The sequence below is a fragment of the Xenia sp. Carnegie-2017 genome, unplaced genomic scaffold (assembly GCF_021976095.1).
Source record: "Xenia sp. Carnegie-2017 unplaced genomic scaffold, XeniaSp_v1 HiC_scaffold_6, whole genome shotgun sequence".
NCBI lineage: Eukaryota > Metazoa > Cnidaria > Anthozoa > Malacalcyonacea > Xeniidae > Xenia > Xenia sp. Carnegie-2017.
Window position 1 is genome coordinate 16,917,313 of NW_025813526.1, and position 18,249 is coordinate 16,935,561.

General features: G+C 32.4%; 1 protein-coding gene across 1 annotated transcript; it reads right to left on the reverse strand.

Annotated features, from left to right (window-relative positions):
- Positions 1-1,125: 1,125 nt before the first annotated feature.
- On the reverse strand, positions 1,126-17,933 carry LOC124457209 (IgGFc-binding protein-like). Its single transcript, XM_047007490.1, has 33 exons — positions 17,510-17,933; positions 17,157-17,400; positions 17,027-17,082; positions 16,636-16,740; positions 15,858-15,974; positions 15,463-15,573; positions 14,929-15,039; positions 13,692-13,763; positions 13,495-13,644; positions 12,841-13,320; positions 12,488-12,731; positions 12,358-12,413; positions 11,967-12,071; positions 11,190-11,306; positions 10,797-10,907; positions 10,265-10,375; positions 9,640-9,765; positions 8,826-9,098; positions 8,171-8,650; positions 7,818-8,061; positions 7,688-7,743; positions 7,294-7,398; positions 6,510-6,626; positions 6,115-6,225; positions 5,581-5,691; positions 4,960-5,082; positions 4,142-4,414; positions 3,561-4,040; positions 3,208-3,451; positions 3,078-3,133; positions 2,685-2,789; positions 1,521-1,638; positions 1,126-1,236 (listed from the first exon to the last, which is right to left on the reverse strand). The coding sequence occupies exons 1-32, from the start codon at positions 17,931-17,933 to the stop codon at positions 1,577-1,579; spliced, it is 5,580 nt and encodes a 1,859-aa protein (XP_046863446.1). The 3' UTR covers positions 1,126-1,236; positions 1,521-1,576.
- Positions 17,934-18,249: the final 316 nt, after the last annotated feature.

The window sequence follows — 18,249 nt, forward strand, 5'->3', positions numbered from 1 at the left end:
AAAGCAGGTTTGCATTTACATGTGTAGCTGTTACCCAAAATGTTGCATTGTCCACCATTTTTACATGGATTTGGCTCACAAGGATTTGGAACTTCTAAAATAAAACCCAAAATACTATTTGTAAGATAATTTTTAAAACATAATGTTTTCTGTTAGAGTACGTAAATCTATTTGCTAGAGATGTCGTTACGAAAATTGACTTTTGTTGAAAAATACCAACTTTATAATATTTAGACGCGATATTGTATTTGTATAAAGGTGAAACCAGTCAAATGTACTAGTTTTTGGTAAGACATGATACTATAGTATAAAACTACAGGTTTATTATTTCAAGCCATATATGTGTGTTATTTACGTATTGCAGTCAAACGTTCCCTGATATAGAATGTTTTATTGAACAAACTTTCGGCTGTCTGTCTACATCCTTTGACGGAGGCTAACATGCAGAATGCTGTAAACAGAAAACCGAAAGCTTATTCAGCAAAAAGTTTCTTATCAGTGAATGTTTTACTGCATTATGTATAATCCTGATATGGGATCACGCATTATTTCTAGATACGTAGTGTTACAATGAATGTAAGATTTTCATTTACTTGTTTCACAGTGAATACCAATAAAGTCTGGAGGGCATGTACATTTGTATGAACTACCATCAACAACACACGAACCACCATTCTTACAAGGACTATGATCACAAACTCCAACTATATCAAAAATATATTTTAATTGTATGTAAACTTGATCTGCATACTGACAATAAATGGTATATCTTCATAATCTGTTCTAGCTGCTTTAAATAGAATATTACTCTTGTATTACACTTTGCTAAAAATGATTAAGAATGTTTTCTATAATAGTACCTAGTACTTCAAAATTTTGATCATATTCATCAATAACCTGTGCAAAATGCTAATGAAAGCTGCTATAGAAAAAACACGTCTATTTGTGTCATTGATATAAAAAACTTAAATTATGAATATTGTCAAGTTTTAGGTAATCTGGCGTCATTTGAAGTCTGGCAGTATCAACTTTGCGAGATTTATTTTCTATAAAATTTCTGCATCTCTCCTGATTTAAATGCATGTTGATTGCAATTCAATTAAGAAAATGTATGAGTAGACTTACCCTCGCAATTCTTTCCAGTGAAACCATATTTACATTCACATTTATAAGAAGATCCAACAATTGTACAAACACCTTCATTCTTACAAGGTCCTTTTGCACATGCATTCGTAACTAAAATTAAAAAATTATTAGTCACAACTTTTTGTGATGAAAATAGTTTTAAACGTTTTTGCTTGTGTTATTATTGCTAATATCATATGTAGCTTATGTTTATGCGGTAATTTTATTTGCGTTTTAGACAGGTACATTATGCCAGTCACGGTGTGTGAGAACCAAGTTCTATTTGATATTTGAATGATTTTAAAACATTTTATCATCCATATTCAACTCTTATACATTGATATAAAACTGTATTTTTCACAAATTACTTTAAGGAAAACTTAAGCTTTACAAACCTTCACAAGTGTTGCCTTCAAAACCAACAGCACATTCACACGAAAATGTATCTCCATTAATTGAACAGATACCGTTGTTTTTTACAAGGACGAGAGTCACATGGTGTTGGTGGTAACTCTATGGACAGAAAGATTATAGGATTACTGTAAATGATATTTTTTCTTGATATTTAACGCATATAATTAAATATGATGGCACAAAAACTAACTATCAAATATAAATTTTAAATAACAATGACAAAGAGTTTTGTTAAAGTTGTTTGGTGACCAAAATTTACAAATATTTTTTTTAAAATCTGTGAGCATACCCAATTTAATGTGGCAACTACTATTTGTATTTTAAACCGCAGTAGTTTCGGAGATATCCACTTTAATGTGGTAAACCTATTTTATATTTCTTTTTTAGTTAGGGAGAACCACAATATAAAAAGCTGATATTTTGATGGCGGTAAGAAGCTAAAGAAGGTAAAACCAAACAAAGAAAATCGACAACTTTCTCATTACATACAAAATATAATGTTTCTGTTACACAATGACAGTCAAAATGGCAGTCTTAAAAAGCCTTACTGATGTGTAAATTAATGAGGTCTAAATTTGAGCAAAAACACTAAGAGTTTTAGTGTTGGAAAAATGTTGCAAACATATCTGCTTTTTTAAATATAAAAATGGCATCTAATACTCTTGTATAGATGAGTCCAACTCATTTTTCTGCCATTTCTTATGACGTCCGATATTTCACTGCTTAGTTTTAAGTGTAAATAGCCAGCGAATTATTTGAGTAAAAGCAAATTAATTATTTGCGTAAAATCATATTATAGCCAGATCAGTGAGTGAAACATAGGGCCAACATTTTCTTAACTTCTTCTTCTTCAATGTACTACGTATAGATTGTGCGAGGAAGCCTAATAAAGTGCAAGGACTGACGGGGAGCGTGAGGAGATTTTTCATTAAAACATATAGGTTAACCATCAAACGGGCTTTTGACAAAAACCACGCCCGTAAGCAAATAAATAACGTTATCTAGTAGAAAATATTTAATTTAATCGCTTTTCGCAATTCAGTTATCTCATGTTTGCATTTTGTATAAAACTTGAAGTAGTAACAATAAAAAGAATTGATATTTGACTTGTGCAGTTCCTTAATTATAAGTGTAACATAACAAACCTTCACAAGTTTTGCCATGATATCCATTGATACAAATACAAGAGAATGTATCTCCTTCCTCGAGACAACCACCATCATTTTTGCATGGGAACGATTCACAAGGACCTATAAACATATTTAGTATACTAAGCGTTTGTTAGAATAGGTTTGTGTTTGAAGAATTAAATAACGAAAGAGTTTATATATGGTAAACAAACGTTAAAATCTTCATGTGTAGCTAAGAAGTAAATGTTTTACAGCTAATTGTTAAAAGCTTTTTGTTTGACAAAACTCATGTTCATAAATTTTTAATATAAAATATAATTGGCAACATTTTGCGGGTGACTAATCACTGCATTTCACTTGTCTTATTTCGACATCTTTCAAGCCTTAAAAACGCAATGTTATTCTCACTTTTGGAGGAGCAATTTCGGTCTTCCACACAAGCCATAGCTCCCGTATTACACGTACTGAAGAAAAAACACAAAAAAAATATAGTGAAGATAAAAATTATTGGTATAATTATGCTTGAAGAAATACCGACCAGGTTTTACAACGTCCAACTTTGACACTTTCACCCGCCTTGTAATAATTTCCTTCAAAGAAACATGGACATTCCTTCATAGGAACACAATGATTCTTCTCGTCCAAGTAAGATCCTTTTGGACACTGGCATCCAGGAATGCATCTTTCATTGCATTTTAAACCACGTGATATATCACGACATGTTTTTGCACAAGCAGATCCGCATTCTGTGAAAATTTCTCCTTTGTTACTGCATGTTTTTTCTACATAACAGATAATGAACTTTCAAGGATAAATTTATTTATGTACGAACAACTATTCTGTGTCAAAGTGTTAAAAAAAATGAATGCTAGTTTACAAATTTATTCTTACCACATTCTTTGAGTTTTGGATATAAATAAGTTCCATTAAATCTCCAGTCAATTACACCGCCATATTCAACACAAAGTTTACTGTAAGCAGCAAAAGCGTTACAAACACATTTCATTGGATCTGTGCAGCGACATGCGTCATATTTACAATTACTGATCAAGGCGGCTGGATCAACATAACGGTTGCACGCTTTGTGGAATGGAGATGAAGCATCGCTCATCAAGTGACATTTATCTATTACAGCTTTCTTCTGGGAAGCAATGATACATGGTTGAGATGATGACGCACATTTTCTGCTGTATTGATTGTCATCATCTCGACGACCATTGTTGTTGCCACATAGAGATGTGCTGCAAATCTTTCCCTTGTATTTTCCTGAAACGGTGACTTTGACGTATGTCCTACTGTTCCAACTCGTCGACATTTCGATGTCAGCAGTAAAAACCAGCCAACTCCCACTGGGATTAGTGATTTTAAATCCTTAAAAAAAACATAGTTTTATACTAAAAGCAAAAAGATCTCTTTGTTTACTGATCTCTAAAAAATGAAATGTCAAGAAAAAATAACCTAGAAACACATACCGGGACGAACTATTGGAAATTGTGAAAGCCTAACTCCGTTTACAACTGCGGAACGTCTCTGACGTGTGAACTGAATGAAGTAACCAGCTATATAGATCTTAACAGCCGCTGTACAAGTGACACGCCTCCCACAACGCGTATTTTTAGTGCGGACTGTAAAAAGTTTGTTTTCGCTGCAATCTTTAGCAAAGTCGTATTCACAATCTCCCATGAAGTTAAATCTTTTGCCATCAAATGAGGTGTAATGAGGATCGCCAGATGCAATGCATGTTGCTACAGAAATTATAAGAAATGCAACATGAAACATGAACTATATTCAATTTCTATATAGTTAAATACTTTGGCATGGTGGAAAACGCTGAGTGCGATGTTAAAGTTTGCAATATGAAATGTTTCTTGACTTTCTATAATCGTTCCAGGGACAGATTTTTCTTTTTTTACCTTTTCGAGGAAAGCGGAATTTTCATAAAAAGCTGCAGAGTCTATGTTTGCTGCAGCAACATGTTCAGAAAAGTCATTTAAACGACGGACTGATCATTATTTTTAAGTTGATATGTGACTTTTAAACGAAAATAATGTTCAATGTTTTCTGCAAGTTACATTACACACTCTTTGCCCTGCACTTCGTCTTCTCCATCATGCCAGTTAAGTATTATTCATAATGAACAACATGAAAGCATGCAGAACGAAGATTATTTAAGCATGTCTTGAGATTAAATTTTTTGAATTAAATTTTAACAAACAAAATTGAATTAGAAATCACTGGTTGTTTTAGTAATTACGTAGCTGGAAATGAAATTTCTGCTGTTTATACTTACATTGTGAATATTCGCAGTTGTTTCCGCCAAAAGCAGGTTTGCATTTACATGTGTAGCTGTTACCCAAAATGTTGCATTGTCCACCATTTTTACATGGATTTGGCTCACAAGGATTTGGAACTTCTAAAATAAAACCCAAAATACTATTTGTAAGATAATTTTTAAAACATAATCTTTTCTGTTAGAGTACGTAAATCCATTTGCTAGAGATATCGTTACATAAATTGACTTTTGTTGAAAAATACCAACTTTATAATATTTAGACGCGATATTGTATTTGTATAAAGGTGAAACCAGTCAAATGTACTAGTTTTTGGTAAGACATGATACTATAGTATAAAACTACAGGTTTATTATTTTAAGCCATATATGTGTGTTATTTACGTATTGCAGTCAAACGTTCCCTGATATAGAATGTTTTATTGAACAAACTTTCGGCTGTCTGTCTACATCCTTTGACGAGGCTAACATGCAGAATGCTGTAAACAGAAAACCGAAAGCTTATTCAGAAAAAAGTTTCTTATCAGTGAATGTTTTACTGCATTATGTATAATCCTGATATGGGATCACGCATTATTTCTAGATACGTAGTGTTACAATGAATGTAAGATTTTCATTTACTTGTTTCACAGTGAATACCAATAAAGTCTGGAGGGCATGTACATTTGTATGAACTACCATCAACAACACACGAACCACCATTCTTACAAGGACTATGATCACAAACTCCAACTATATCAAAAATATATTTTAATTGTATGTAAACTTGATCTGCATACTGACAATAAATGGTATATCTTCATAATCTGTTCTAGCTGCTTTAAATAGAATGTTACTCTTGTATTACACTTTGCTAAAAATGATTAAGAATGTTTTCTATAATAGTACCTAGTACTTCAAAAATTTTGATCATATTCATCAATAACCTGTGCAAAATGCTAATGAAAGCTGCTATAGAAAAGACACGTCGATTTGTGTCATTGTTATAAAAAACTTAAATTATGAATAGTGTCAAGTTTTAGGTAATCTGGCGTCATTCGAAGTCTGGCAGTATCAACTTTGCGAGATTTATTTTCTATAAAAATTTCTGCATCTCTCCTGATTTAAATGCATGTTGATTGCAATTCAATTAAGAAAATGTATGAGTAGACTTACCCTCGCAATTCTTTCCAGTGAAACCATATTTACATTCACATTTATAAGAAGATCCAACAATTGTACAAACACCTTCATTCTTACAAGGTCCTTTTGCACATGCATTCGTAACTAAAATTAAAAAATTATTAGTCACAATTTTTTGTGATGAAAATAGTTTTAAACGTTTTTGTTTGTGTTATTGTTGGTAATATCATATGTAGCTTATGTTTATGCGGTAATTTTATTTGCGTTTTAGACAAGTACATTATGCCAGTCACGGTGTGTGAGAACCAAGTTCTATTTGATATTTGAATAATTTTAAAACATTTTATCACCCATATTCAACTCTTATACATCGATATAAAACTGTATTTTTCACAAATTACTTTAAGGAAAACTTAAGCTTTACAAACCTTCACAAGTGTTGCCTTCAAAACCAATAGCACATTCACACGAAAATGTATCTCCATTAATTGAACAGATACCGTTGTTTTTACAAGGACGAGAGTCACATGGTGTTGGTGGTAACTCTATGGACAGAAAGATTATAGGATTACTGTAAATGATATTTTTTCTTGATATTTAACGCATATAATTAAATATGATGGCACAAAGACTAACTATCAAATATGAATTTTAAATAACAATGACAAAGAGTTTTGTTAAAGTTGTTTGGTGACCAAAATTTACAAATATTTTTTTTAAAATCTGTGAGCATACCCAGTTTAATGTGACAACTACTATTTGTATTTTAAACCGCAGTAGTTTCGGAGATATCCACTTTAATGTGGTAAACCTATTTTATATTTCTTTTTTAGTTAGGGAGAACCACAATATAAAAAGCTGATATTTTGATGGCGGTAAGAAGCTAAAAGAAGGTAAAACCAAACAAAGAAAATCGACAACTTTCTCATTACATACAAAATATGTATGCCTAATAAAGTGCAAGGAGTGACGGGGGGAGCGTGCGGAGATTTTTCATTAAAACATATAGGTTAACCTGAAAACAGGCTTTTGACAAAAACCACGCCCGTAAGCAAATAAATAACGTTATCTAGTAGAAAATATTTAATTTAATCGCTTTCGCAATTCAGATATCTCATGTTTGCATTTTATATAAAACTTGAAGTAGTAACAATAAAAAGAATTGTTATTTGACTTGTGCAGTTCCTTAATTATAAGTGTAACATAACAAACCTTCACAAGTTTTGCCATGATATCCATTGATACAAATACAAGAGAAGGTATCTCCTTCCTCGAGACAACCACCATCATTTTTGCATGGGAACGATTCACAAGGACCTATAAACATATTTAGTATACTAAGCGTTTGTTAGAATAGGTTTGTGTTTGAAGAATTAAATAACGAAAGAGTTTATATATGTTAAACAAACTTTAAAATCTTCTTGTGTAGCTAAGAAGAGAATGTTTTACATCTAATTGTTAAAAGGTTTTTTGTTTGACAAAACTAATGTTCATAAGTTTTTAATATAAAATTCAATTGGCAACATTTTGCGGGTGACTAATCACCGCATTTCACTTGTCTTATTTCGACATCTTTCAAGCCTTAAAAACGCAATGTTATTCTCACTTTTGGAGGAGCAATTTCGGTCTTCCACACACGCCATAGCTCCCGTATTACACGTACTAAAGAAAAAACACAAAAAAACTATAGTGAAGATAAAAATTATTGGTATAATTATGCTTGAAGAAATACCGACCAGGTTTTACAACGTCCAACTTTGACACTTTCACCCGCCTTGTAATAATTTCCTTCAAAGAAACATGGGCATTCCTTCATAGGAACGCAATGATTCTTCTCGTCCAAGTAAGATCCTTTTGGACACTGGCATCCAGGAATGCATCTTTCAGTGCATTTTAAACCACGTGATATATCACGACATGTTTTTGCACAAGCAGATCCGCATTCTGTGAAAATTTCTCCTTTGTTACTGCATGTTTTTTCTACATAACAGATAATGAACTTTCAAGGATAAATTTATTTATGTACGAACAACTATTCTGTGTCAAAGTGTTAAAAAAAGCGAATGCTAGTTTACAAATTTATTTTTACCACATTCTTTGAGTTTTGGATATAAATAAGTTCCATTAAATCTCCAGTCAATAACACCACCATATTCAACACAAAGTTTACTGTAAGCAGCAAAAGCGTTACAAACACATTTCATTGGATCTGTGCAGCGACATGCGTCATATTTACAATTACTGATCAAGGCGGCTGGATCAACATAACGGTTGCACGCTTTGTGGAATGGAGATGAAGCATCGCTCATCAAGTGACATTTATCTATTACAGCTTTCTTCTGGGAAGCAATGATACATGGTTGAGATGATGACGCACATTTTCTGCTGTATTGATTGTCATCATCTCGACGACCATTGTTGTTGCCACATAGAGATGTGCTGCAAATCTTTCCCTTGTATTTTCCTGAAACGGTGACTTTGACGTATGTCCTACTGTTCCAACTCGTCGACATTCCGATGTCAGCAGTAAAAACCAGCCAACTCCCACTGGGATTGGTGATTTTAAATCCTTAAAAAAAACATAGTTATATACTAAAAGCAAAAAGATCTCTTTGTTCTACGAAAAATGAGGTGACAATAGGGGTTTACCTACTGTCATAATTTTTAAGCTCTTTAATAACTTTCCTTTTTATTATAAAGATTAATTTAAAAGATGTCAAGAAAAATAACCTAGAAACACATACCAGGACGAACTATTGGAAATTGTGAAAGCCTAACTCCGTTTACAACTGCGGAACGTCTTTGACGTGTGAACTGAATGAAGTAACCAGCTATATAGATCTTAACAGCCGCTGTACAAGTGACACGCCTCCCACAACGCGTATTTTTAGTGCGGACTGTAAAAAGTTTGTTTTCGCTGCAATCTTTAGCAAAGTCGTATTCACAATCTCCCATGAAGTTAAATCTTTTGCCATCAAATGAGGTGTAATGAGGATCCCCAGATGCAATGCATGTTGCTACAGAAATTATAAAGAATGCAACATGAAACAGGAACTATATTCAATATTTATACAATTAAATATTTTTGCATGGTGGAAAACGCTGAGTGCGATGTTAAAGTTTGCAATATGAAATGTTTCTTGACTTTCTATAATCGTTCAAAGGACAGATTTTTCTTTTTTTACCTTTTTTGAGGAAAGCGGAATTTTCATGAAAAACTGCAGAGTCTATGTTTGCTGCATTAACATGTTTAGAAAAGTCATTTAAATGACGGACTGATCATTATTTTTAAGTTGATATGTGACTTTTAAACGAAAATAATGTTCAATGTTTTCTGCAAGTTACATCACACACTCTTTGCCCTGCACTTGGTCTTCTCCATCATGCCAGTTAAGTATTATTAATAATGAACAACATGAAAGCATGCAGAACGAAGATTATTTAAGCATGTCTTGAGATTAAATTTTTTGAATTAAATTTTAACAAACAAAATTGAATTAGAAATCACTGGTTGTTTTGTAATTACGTAGCTGAGAATGAAATTTCTGGTGTTTATACTTACATTGTGAATATTCGCAGTTGTTTCCGCCAAAAGCAGGTTTGCATTTACATGTGTAGCTGTTACCCAAAATGTTGCATTGTCCACCATTTTACATGGATTTGGCTCACAAGGATTTGGAACTTCTAAAATAAAACCCAAAATACTATTTGTAAGATAATTTTTAAAACATAATTTTTTCTGTTAGAGTACGTAAATCCATTTGCTAGAGATATCGTTACATAAATTGACTTTTGTTGAAAAATACCAACTTTATAATATTTAGACGCGATATTGTATTTGTATAAAGGTGAAACCAGTCAAATGTACTAGTTTTTGGTAAGACATGATACTATAGTATAAAACTACAGGTTTATTATTTTAAGCCATATATGTGTGTTATTTACGTATTGCAGTCAAACGTTCCCTGATATAGAATGTTTTATTGAACAAAATTTCGGCTGTCTGTCTACATCCTTTGACGGAGGCTAACATGCAGAATGCTGTAAACAGAAAACCGAAAGCTTATTCAGCAAAAAGTTTCTTATCAGTGAATGTTTTACTGCATTATGTATAATCCTGATATGGGATCACGCATTATTTCTAGATACGTAGTGTTACAATGAATGTAAGATTTTCATTTACTTGTTTCACAGTGAATACCAATAAAGTCTGGAGGGCATGTACATTTGTATGAACTACCATCAACAACACACGAACCACCATTCTTACAAGGACTATGATCACAAACTCCAACTATATCAAAAATATATTTTAATTGTATGTAAACTTGATCTGCATACTGACAATAAATGGTATATCTTCATAATCTGTTCTAGCTGCTTTAAATAGAATGTTACTCTTGTATTACACTTTGCTAAAATGATTAAGAATGTTTTCTATAATAGTACCTAGTACTTCAAAAATTTTGATCATATTCATCAATAACCTGTGCAAAATGCTAATGAAAGCTGCTATAGAAAAGACACGTCTATTTGTGTCATTGATATAAAAAACTTAAATTATGAATAATGTCAAGTTTTAGGTAATCTGGCGTCATTTGAAGTCTGGCAGTATCAACTTTGCGAGATTTATTTTCTATAAAATTTCTGCATCTCTCCTGATTTAAATGCATGTTGATTGCAATTCAATTAAGAAAATGTATGAGTAGACTTACCCTCGCAATTCTTTCCAGTGAAACCATATTTACATTCACATTTATAAGAAGATCCAACAATTGTACAAACACCTTCATTCTTACAAGGTCCTTTTGCACATGCATTCGTAACTAAAATTAAAAATTATTAGTCACAATTTTTGTGATGAAAATAGTTTTAAACGTTTTTGCTTGTGTTATTATTGCTAATATCATATGTAGCTTATGTTTATGCGGTAATTTTATTTGCGTTTTAGACAGGTACATTATGCCAGTCACGGTGTGTGAGAACCAAGTTCTATTTGATATTTGAATGATTTTAAAACATTTTATCATCCATATTCAACTCTTATACATTGATATAAAACTGTATTTTTCACAAATTACTTTAAGGAAAACTTAAGCTTTACAAACCTTCACAAGTGTTGCCTTCAAAACCAACAGCACATTCACACGAAAATGTATCTCCATTAATTGAACAGATACCGTTGTTTTTACAAGGACGAGAGTCACATGGTGTTGGTGGTAACTCTATGGACAGAAAGATTATAGGATTACTGTAAATGATATTTTTTCTTGATATTTAACGCATATAATTAAATATGATGGCACAAAACTAACTATGAAATATAAATTTTAAATAACAATGACAAAGAGTTTTGTTAAAGTTGTTTGGTGACCAAAATTTACAAATATTTTTTTTAAAATCTGTGAGCATACCCAATTTAATGTGACAACTACTATTTGTATTTTAAACCGCAGTAGTTTCGGAGATATCCACTTTAATGTGGTAAACCTATTTTATATTTCTTTTTAGTTAGGAGAACCACAATATAAAAAGCTGATATTTTGATGGCGGTAAGAAGCTAAAAGAAGATAAAACCAAACAATGAAAATCGACAACTTTCTAATTACATACAAAATATGTATGCCTAATAAAGTGCAAGGACTGACGGGAGGTGCGGAGATTTTTCATTAAAACATATAGGTTAACCTTAAAACAGGCTTTTGACAAAAACCACGCCCGTAAGCAAATAAATAACGTTATCTAGTAGAAAATATTTAATTTAATCGCTTTCGCAATTCAGTTATCTCATGTTTGCATTTTATATAAAACTTGAAGTAGTAACAATAAAAAGAATTGTTATTTGACTTGTGCAGTTCCTTAATTATAAGTGTAACATAACAAACCTTCACAAGTTTTGCCATGATATCCATTGATACAAATACAAGAGAATGTATCTCCTTCCTCAAGACAACCACCATCATTTTTGCATGGGAACGATTCACAAGGACCTATAAACATATTTAGTATAGTAAGCGTTTGTTAGAATAAGTTTGTGTTTGAAGAATTAAATAACGAAAGAGTTTATATATGGTAAACAAACGTTAAAATCTTCTTGTGTAGCTAAAAGTGAATGTTCTACAGCTGATTGTTAAAAGGTTTTTGTTTGACAAAACTCAAGTTCATAAATTTTAATATAAAATTCAATTGGCAACATTTTGCTGGTGACTAATCACCGCATTTCACTTGTCTTATTTCGACATCTTTCAAGCCTTAAAAACGCAATGTTATTCTCACTTTTGGAGGAGCAATTTCGGTCTTCCACACAAGCCATAGCTCCCGTATTACACGTACTAAAGAAAAAACACAAAAAAACTATAGTGAAGATAAAAATTATTGGTATAATTATGCTTGAAGAAATACTGACCAGGTTTTACAACGTCCAACTTTCACACTTTCACCCGCCTTGTAATAATTTCCTTCAAAGAAACATGGGCATTCCTTCATAGGAACGCAATGATTCTTCTCGTCCAAGTAAGATCCTTTTGGACACTGGCATCCAGGAATGCATCTTTCACTGCATTTTAAACCACGTGATATATCACGACATGTTTTTGCACAAGCAGATCCGCATTCTGTGAAAATTTCTCCTTTGTTACTGCATGTTTTTTCTACATAACAGATAATGAACTTTCAAGGATAAATTTATTTATGAACGAACAACTATTCTGTGTCAAAGTGTTAAAAAAAGCGAATGCTAGTTTACAAATTTATTTTTACCACATTCTTTGAGTTTTGGATATAAATAAGTTCCATTAAATCTCCAGTCAATAACACCACCATATTCAACACAAAGTTTACTGTAAGCAGCAAAAGCGTTACAAACACATTTCATTGGATCTGTGCAGCGACATGCGTCATATTTACAATTACTGATCAAGGCGGCTGGATCAACATAACGGTTGCACGCTTTGTGGAATGGAGATGAAGCATCGCTCATCAAGTGACATTTATCTATTACAGCTTTCTTCTGGGAAGCAATGATACATGGTTGAGATGATGACGCACATTTTCTGCTGTATTGATTGTCATCATCTCGACGACCATTGTTGTTGCCACATAGAGATGTGCTGCAAATCTTTCCCTTGTATTTTCCTGAAACGGTGACTTTGACGTATGTCCTACTGTTCCAACTCGTCGACATTCCGATGTCAGCAGTAAAAACCAGCCAACTCCCACTGGGATTGGTGATTTTAAATCCTTAAAAAAACATAGTTATATACTAAAAGCAAAAAGATCTCTTTGTTCTACTAAAAATGAGGTGACAATAGGGGTTTACCTACTGTCATAATTTTTAAGCTCTTTAATAACTTTCCTTTATATTATAAAGATTAATGTAAAAGATGTCAAGAAAAATAACCTAGAAACACATACCAGGACGAACTATTGGAAATTGTGAAAGCCTAACTCCGTTTACAACTGCGGAACGTCTCTGACGTGTGAACTGAATGAAGTAACCAGCTATATAGATCTTAACAGCCGCTGTACAAGTGACACGCCTCCCACAACGTATTTTAGTGCGGACTGTAAAAGTTTGTTTTCGCTGCAATCTTTAGCAAAGTCGTATTCACAATCTCCCATGAAGTTAAATCTTTTGCCATCAAATGAGGTGTAATGCGGATCCCCAGATGCAATGCATGTTGCTACAGAAATTATAAAGAATGCAACATGAAACAGGAACTATATTCAATTTCTGTATAGTTAAATACTTTTGCATGGTGGAAAACGCTGAGTGCGATGTTAAAGTTTGCAATATGAAATGTTTCTTGACTTTCTATAATCGTTTAAAGGACAGATTTTTCATTTTTTGCCTTTTCAAGGAAAGCGGAATTTTCATGAAAAACTGCAGAGTCTATGTTTGCTGCAGCAACATGTTTAGAAAAGTCATTTAAATGACGGACTGATCATTATTTTTAAGTTGATATGTGACTTTTAAACGAAAATAATGTTCAATGTTTTCTGCAAGTTACATCACACACTCTTTGCCATGCACTTGGTCTTCTCCATCATGCCAGTTAAGTATTATTAATAATGAACAACATGAAAGCATGCAGAACGAAGATTATTTAAGCATGTCTTGAGATTAAATTTTTTGAATTAAATTTTAACAAACAAAATTGAATTAGAAATCACTGGTTGTTTTAGTAATTAGGTAGCTGGGAATGAAATTTCTGGTGTTTATACTTACATTGTGAATATTCGCAGTTGTTTCCGCCAAAAGCAGGTTTGCATTTACATGTGTAGCTGTTACCCAAAATGTTGCATTGTCCACCATTTTACATGGATTTGGCTCACAAGGATTTGGAACTTCTAAAATAAAACCCAAAATACTATTTGTAAGATAATTTTAAAACATAATTTTTTCTGTTAGAGTACGTAAATCCATTTGCTAGAGATATCGTTACATAAATTGACTTTTGTTGAAAAATACCAACTTTATAATATTTAGACGCGATATTGTATTTGTATAAAGGTGAAACCAGTCAAATGTACTAGTTTTTGGTAAGACATGATACTATAGTATAAAACTACAGGTTTATTATTTTAAGCCATATATGTGTGTTATTTACGTATTGCAGTCAAACGTTCCCTGATATAGAATGTTTTATTGAACAAAATTTCGGCTGTCTGTCTACATCCTTTGACGGAGGCTAACATGCAGAATGCTGTAAACAGAAAACCGAAAGCTTATTCAGCAAAAAGTTTCTTATCAGTGAATGTTTTACTGCATTATGTATAATCCTGATATGGGATCACGCATTATTTCTAGATACGTAGTGTTACAATGAATGTAAGATTTTCATTTACTTGTTTCACAGTGAATACCAATAAAGTCTGGAGGGCATGTACATTTGTATGAACTACCATCAACAACACACGAACCACCATTCTTACAAGGACTATGATCACAAACTCCAACTATATCAAAAATATATTTTAATTGTATGTAAACTTGATCTGCATACTGACAATAAATGGTATATCTTCATAATCTGTTCTAGCTGCTTTAAATAGAATGTTACTCTTGTATTACACTTTGCTAAAAATGATTAAGAATGTTTTCTATAATAGTACCTAGTACTTCAAAAATTTTGATCATATTCATCAATAACCTGTGCAAAATGCTAATGAAAGCTGCTATAGAAAAGACACGTCTATTTGTGTCATTGATATAAAAAACTTAAATTATGAATAATGTCAAGTTTTAGGTAATCTGGCGTCATTTGAAGTCTGGCAGTATCAACTTTGCGAGATTTATTTTCTATAAAAATTTCTGCATCTCTCCTGATTTAAATGCATGTTGATTGCAATTCAATTAAGAAAATGTATGAGTAGACTTACCCTCGCAATTCTTTCCAGTGAAACCATATTTACATTCACATTTATAAGAAGATCCAACAATTGTACAAACACCTTCATTCTTACAAGGTCCTTTTGCACATGCATTCGTAACTAAAATTAAAAAATTATTAGTCACAATTTTTTGTGATGAAAATAGTTTTAAACGTTTTTGCTTGTGTTATTATTGCTAATATCATATGTAGCTTATGTTTATGCGGTAATTTTATTTGCGTTTTAGACAGGTACATTATGCCAGTCACGGTGTGTGAGAACCAAGTTCTATTTGATATTTGAATGATTTTAAAACATTTTATCATCCATATTCAACTCTTATACATTGATATGAAACTGTATTTTTCACAAATTACTTTAAGGAAAACTTAAGCTTTACAAACCTTCACAAGTGTTGCCTTCAAAACCAACAGCACATTCACACGAAAATGTATCTCCATTAATTGAACAGATACCGTTGTTTTTACAAGGACGAGAGTCACATGGTGTTGGTGGTAACTCTATGGACAGAAAGATTATAGGATTACTGTAAATGATATTTTTTCTTGATATTTAACGCATATAATTAAATATGATGGCACAAAACTAACTATGAAATATAAATTTTAAATAACAATGACAAAGAGTTTTGTTAAAGTTGTTTGGTGACCAAAATTTACAAATATTTTTTAAAATCTGTGAGCATACCCAATTTAATGTGACAACTACTATTTGTATTTTAAACCGCAGTAGTTTCGGAGATATCCACTTTAATGTGGTAAACCTATTTTATATTTCTTTTTAGTTAGGAGAACCACAATATAAAAAGCTGATATTTTGATGGCGGTAAGAAGCTAAAAGAAGATAAAACCAAACAATGAAAATCGACAACTTTCTAATTACATACAAAATATGTATGCCTAATAAAGTGCAAGGACTGACGGGAGGAGCGTGCGGAGATTTTTCATTAAAACATATAGGTTAACCTTAAAACAGGCTTTTGACAAAAACCACGCCCGTAAGCAAATAAATAACGTTATCTAGTAGAAAATATTTAATTTAATCGCTTTCGCAATTCAGTTATCTCATGTTTGCATTTTATATAAAACTTGAAGTAGTAACAATAAAAGAATTGTTATTTGACTTGTGAAGTTGCTTAATTATAAGTGTAACATAACAAACCTTCACAAGTTTTGCCATGATACCCATTGATACAAATACAAGAGAATGTATCTCCTTCTTCAAGACAACCACCATCATTTTTGCATGGGAACGATTCACAAGGACCTATAAACATATATAGTATAGTAAGCGTTTGTTAGAATAAGTTTGTGTTTGAAGAATTAAATAACGAAAGAGTTTATATATGGTAAGCAAACGTTAAAATCTTCTTGTGTAGCTAAAAGTGAATGTTCTACAGCTGATTGTTAAAAGGTTTTTGTTTGACAAAATTCAAGTTCATAAATTTTTAATATAAAATTCAATTGGCAACATTTTGCTGGTGACTAATCACCGCATTTCACTTGTCTTATTTCGACATCTTTCAAGCCTTAAAACGCAATGTTATTCTCACTTTTGGAGGAGCAATTTCGGTCTTCCACACAAGCCATAGCTCCCGTATTACACGTACTAAAGAAAAAACACAAAAAAACTATAGTGAAGATAAAAATTATTGGTATAATTATGCTTGAAGAAATACTGACCAGGTTTTACAACGTCCAACTTTCACACTTTCACCCGCCTTGTAATAATTTCCTTCAAAGAAACATGGGCATTCCTTCATAGGAACGCAATGATTCTTCTCGTCCAAGTAAGATCCTTTTGGACACTGGCATCCAGGAATGCATCTTTCACTGCATTTTAAACCACGTGATATATCACGACATGTTTTTGCACAAGCAGATCCGCATTCTGTGAAAATTTCTCCTTTGTTACTGCATGTTTTTTCTACATAACAGATAATGAACTTTCAAGGATAAATTTATTTATGTACGAACAACTATTCTGTGTCAAAGTGTTAAAAAAAGCGAATGCTAGTTTACAAATTTATTCTAACCACATTCTTTGAGTTTTGGATATAAATAAGTTCCATTAAATCTCCAGTCAATAACACCACCATATTCAACACAAAGTTTACTGTAAGCAGCAAAAGCGTTACAAACACATTTCATTGGATCTGTGCAGCGACATGCGTCATATTTACAATTACTGATCAAGGCGGCTGGATCAACATAACGGTTGCACGCTTTGTGGAATGGAGATGAAGCATCGCTCATCAAGTGACATTTATCTATTACAGCTTTCTTCTGGGAAGCAATGATACATGGTTGAGATGATGACGCACATTTTCTGCTGTATTGATTGTCATCATCTCGACGACCATTGTTGTTGCCACATAGAGAGGTGCTGCAAATCTTTCCCTTGTATTTTCCTGAAACGGTGACTTTGACGTATGTCCTACTGTTCCAACTCGTCGACATTCCGATGTCAGCAGTAAAAACCAGCCAACTCCCACTGGGATTGGTGATTTTAAATCCTTAAAAAAACATAGTTATATACTAAAAGCAAAAGATCTCTTTGTTCTACTAAAATGAGGTGACAATAGGGTTTACCTACTGTCATAATTTTAAGCTCTTTAATAACTTTCCTTTATATTATAAAGATTAATGTAAAAGATGTCAAGAAAAATAACCTAGAAACACATACCAGGACGAACTATTGGAAATTGTGAAAGCCTAACTCCGTTTACAACTGCGGAACGTCTCTGACGTGTGAACTGAATGAAGTAACCAGCTA

Bases quoted from the DNA above. Each gene is read 5' to 3' on its own strand.
- LOC124457209 (XM_047007490.1), bottom strand. From the start codon at position 17,933: ATGTCGACGAGTTGGAACAGTAGGACATACGTCAAAGTCACCGTTTCA. The intron at 13,764-14,928 runs GTAAATGAAAAT...TAATTTCTGTAG, and splicing joins TGGTATTCACTGTGAAACAA to CAACATGCATTGCATCTGGG. The intron at 5,083-5,580 runs GTAAATGAAAAT...GTTTTATTTTAG, and splicing joins TGGTATTCACTGTGAAACAA to AAGTTCCAAATCCTTGTGAG.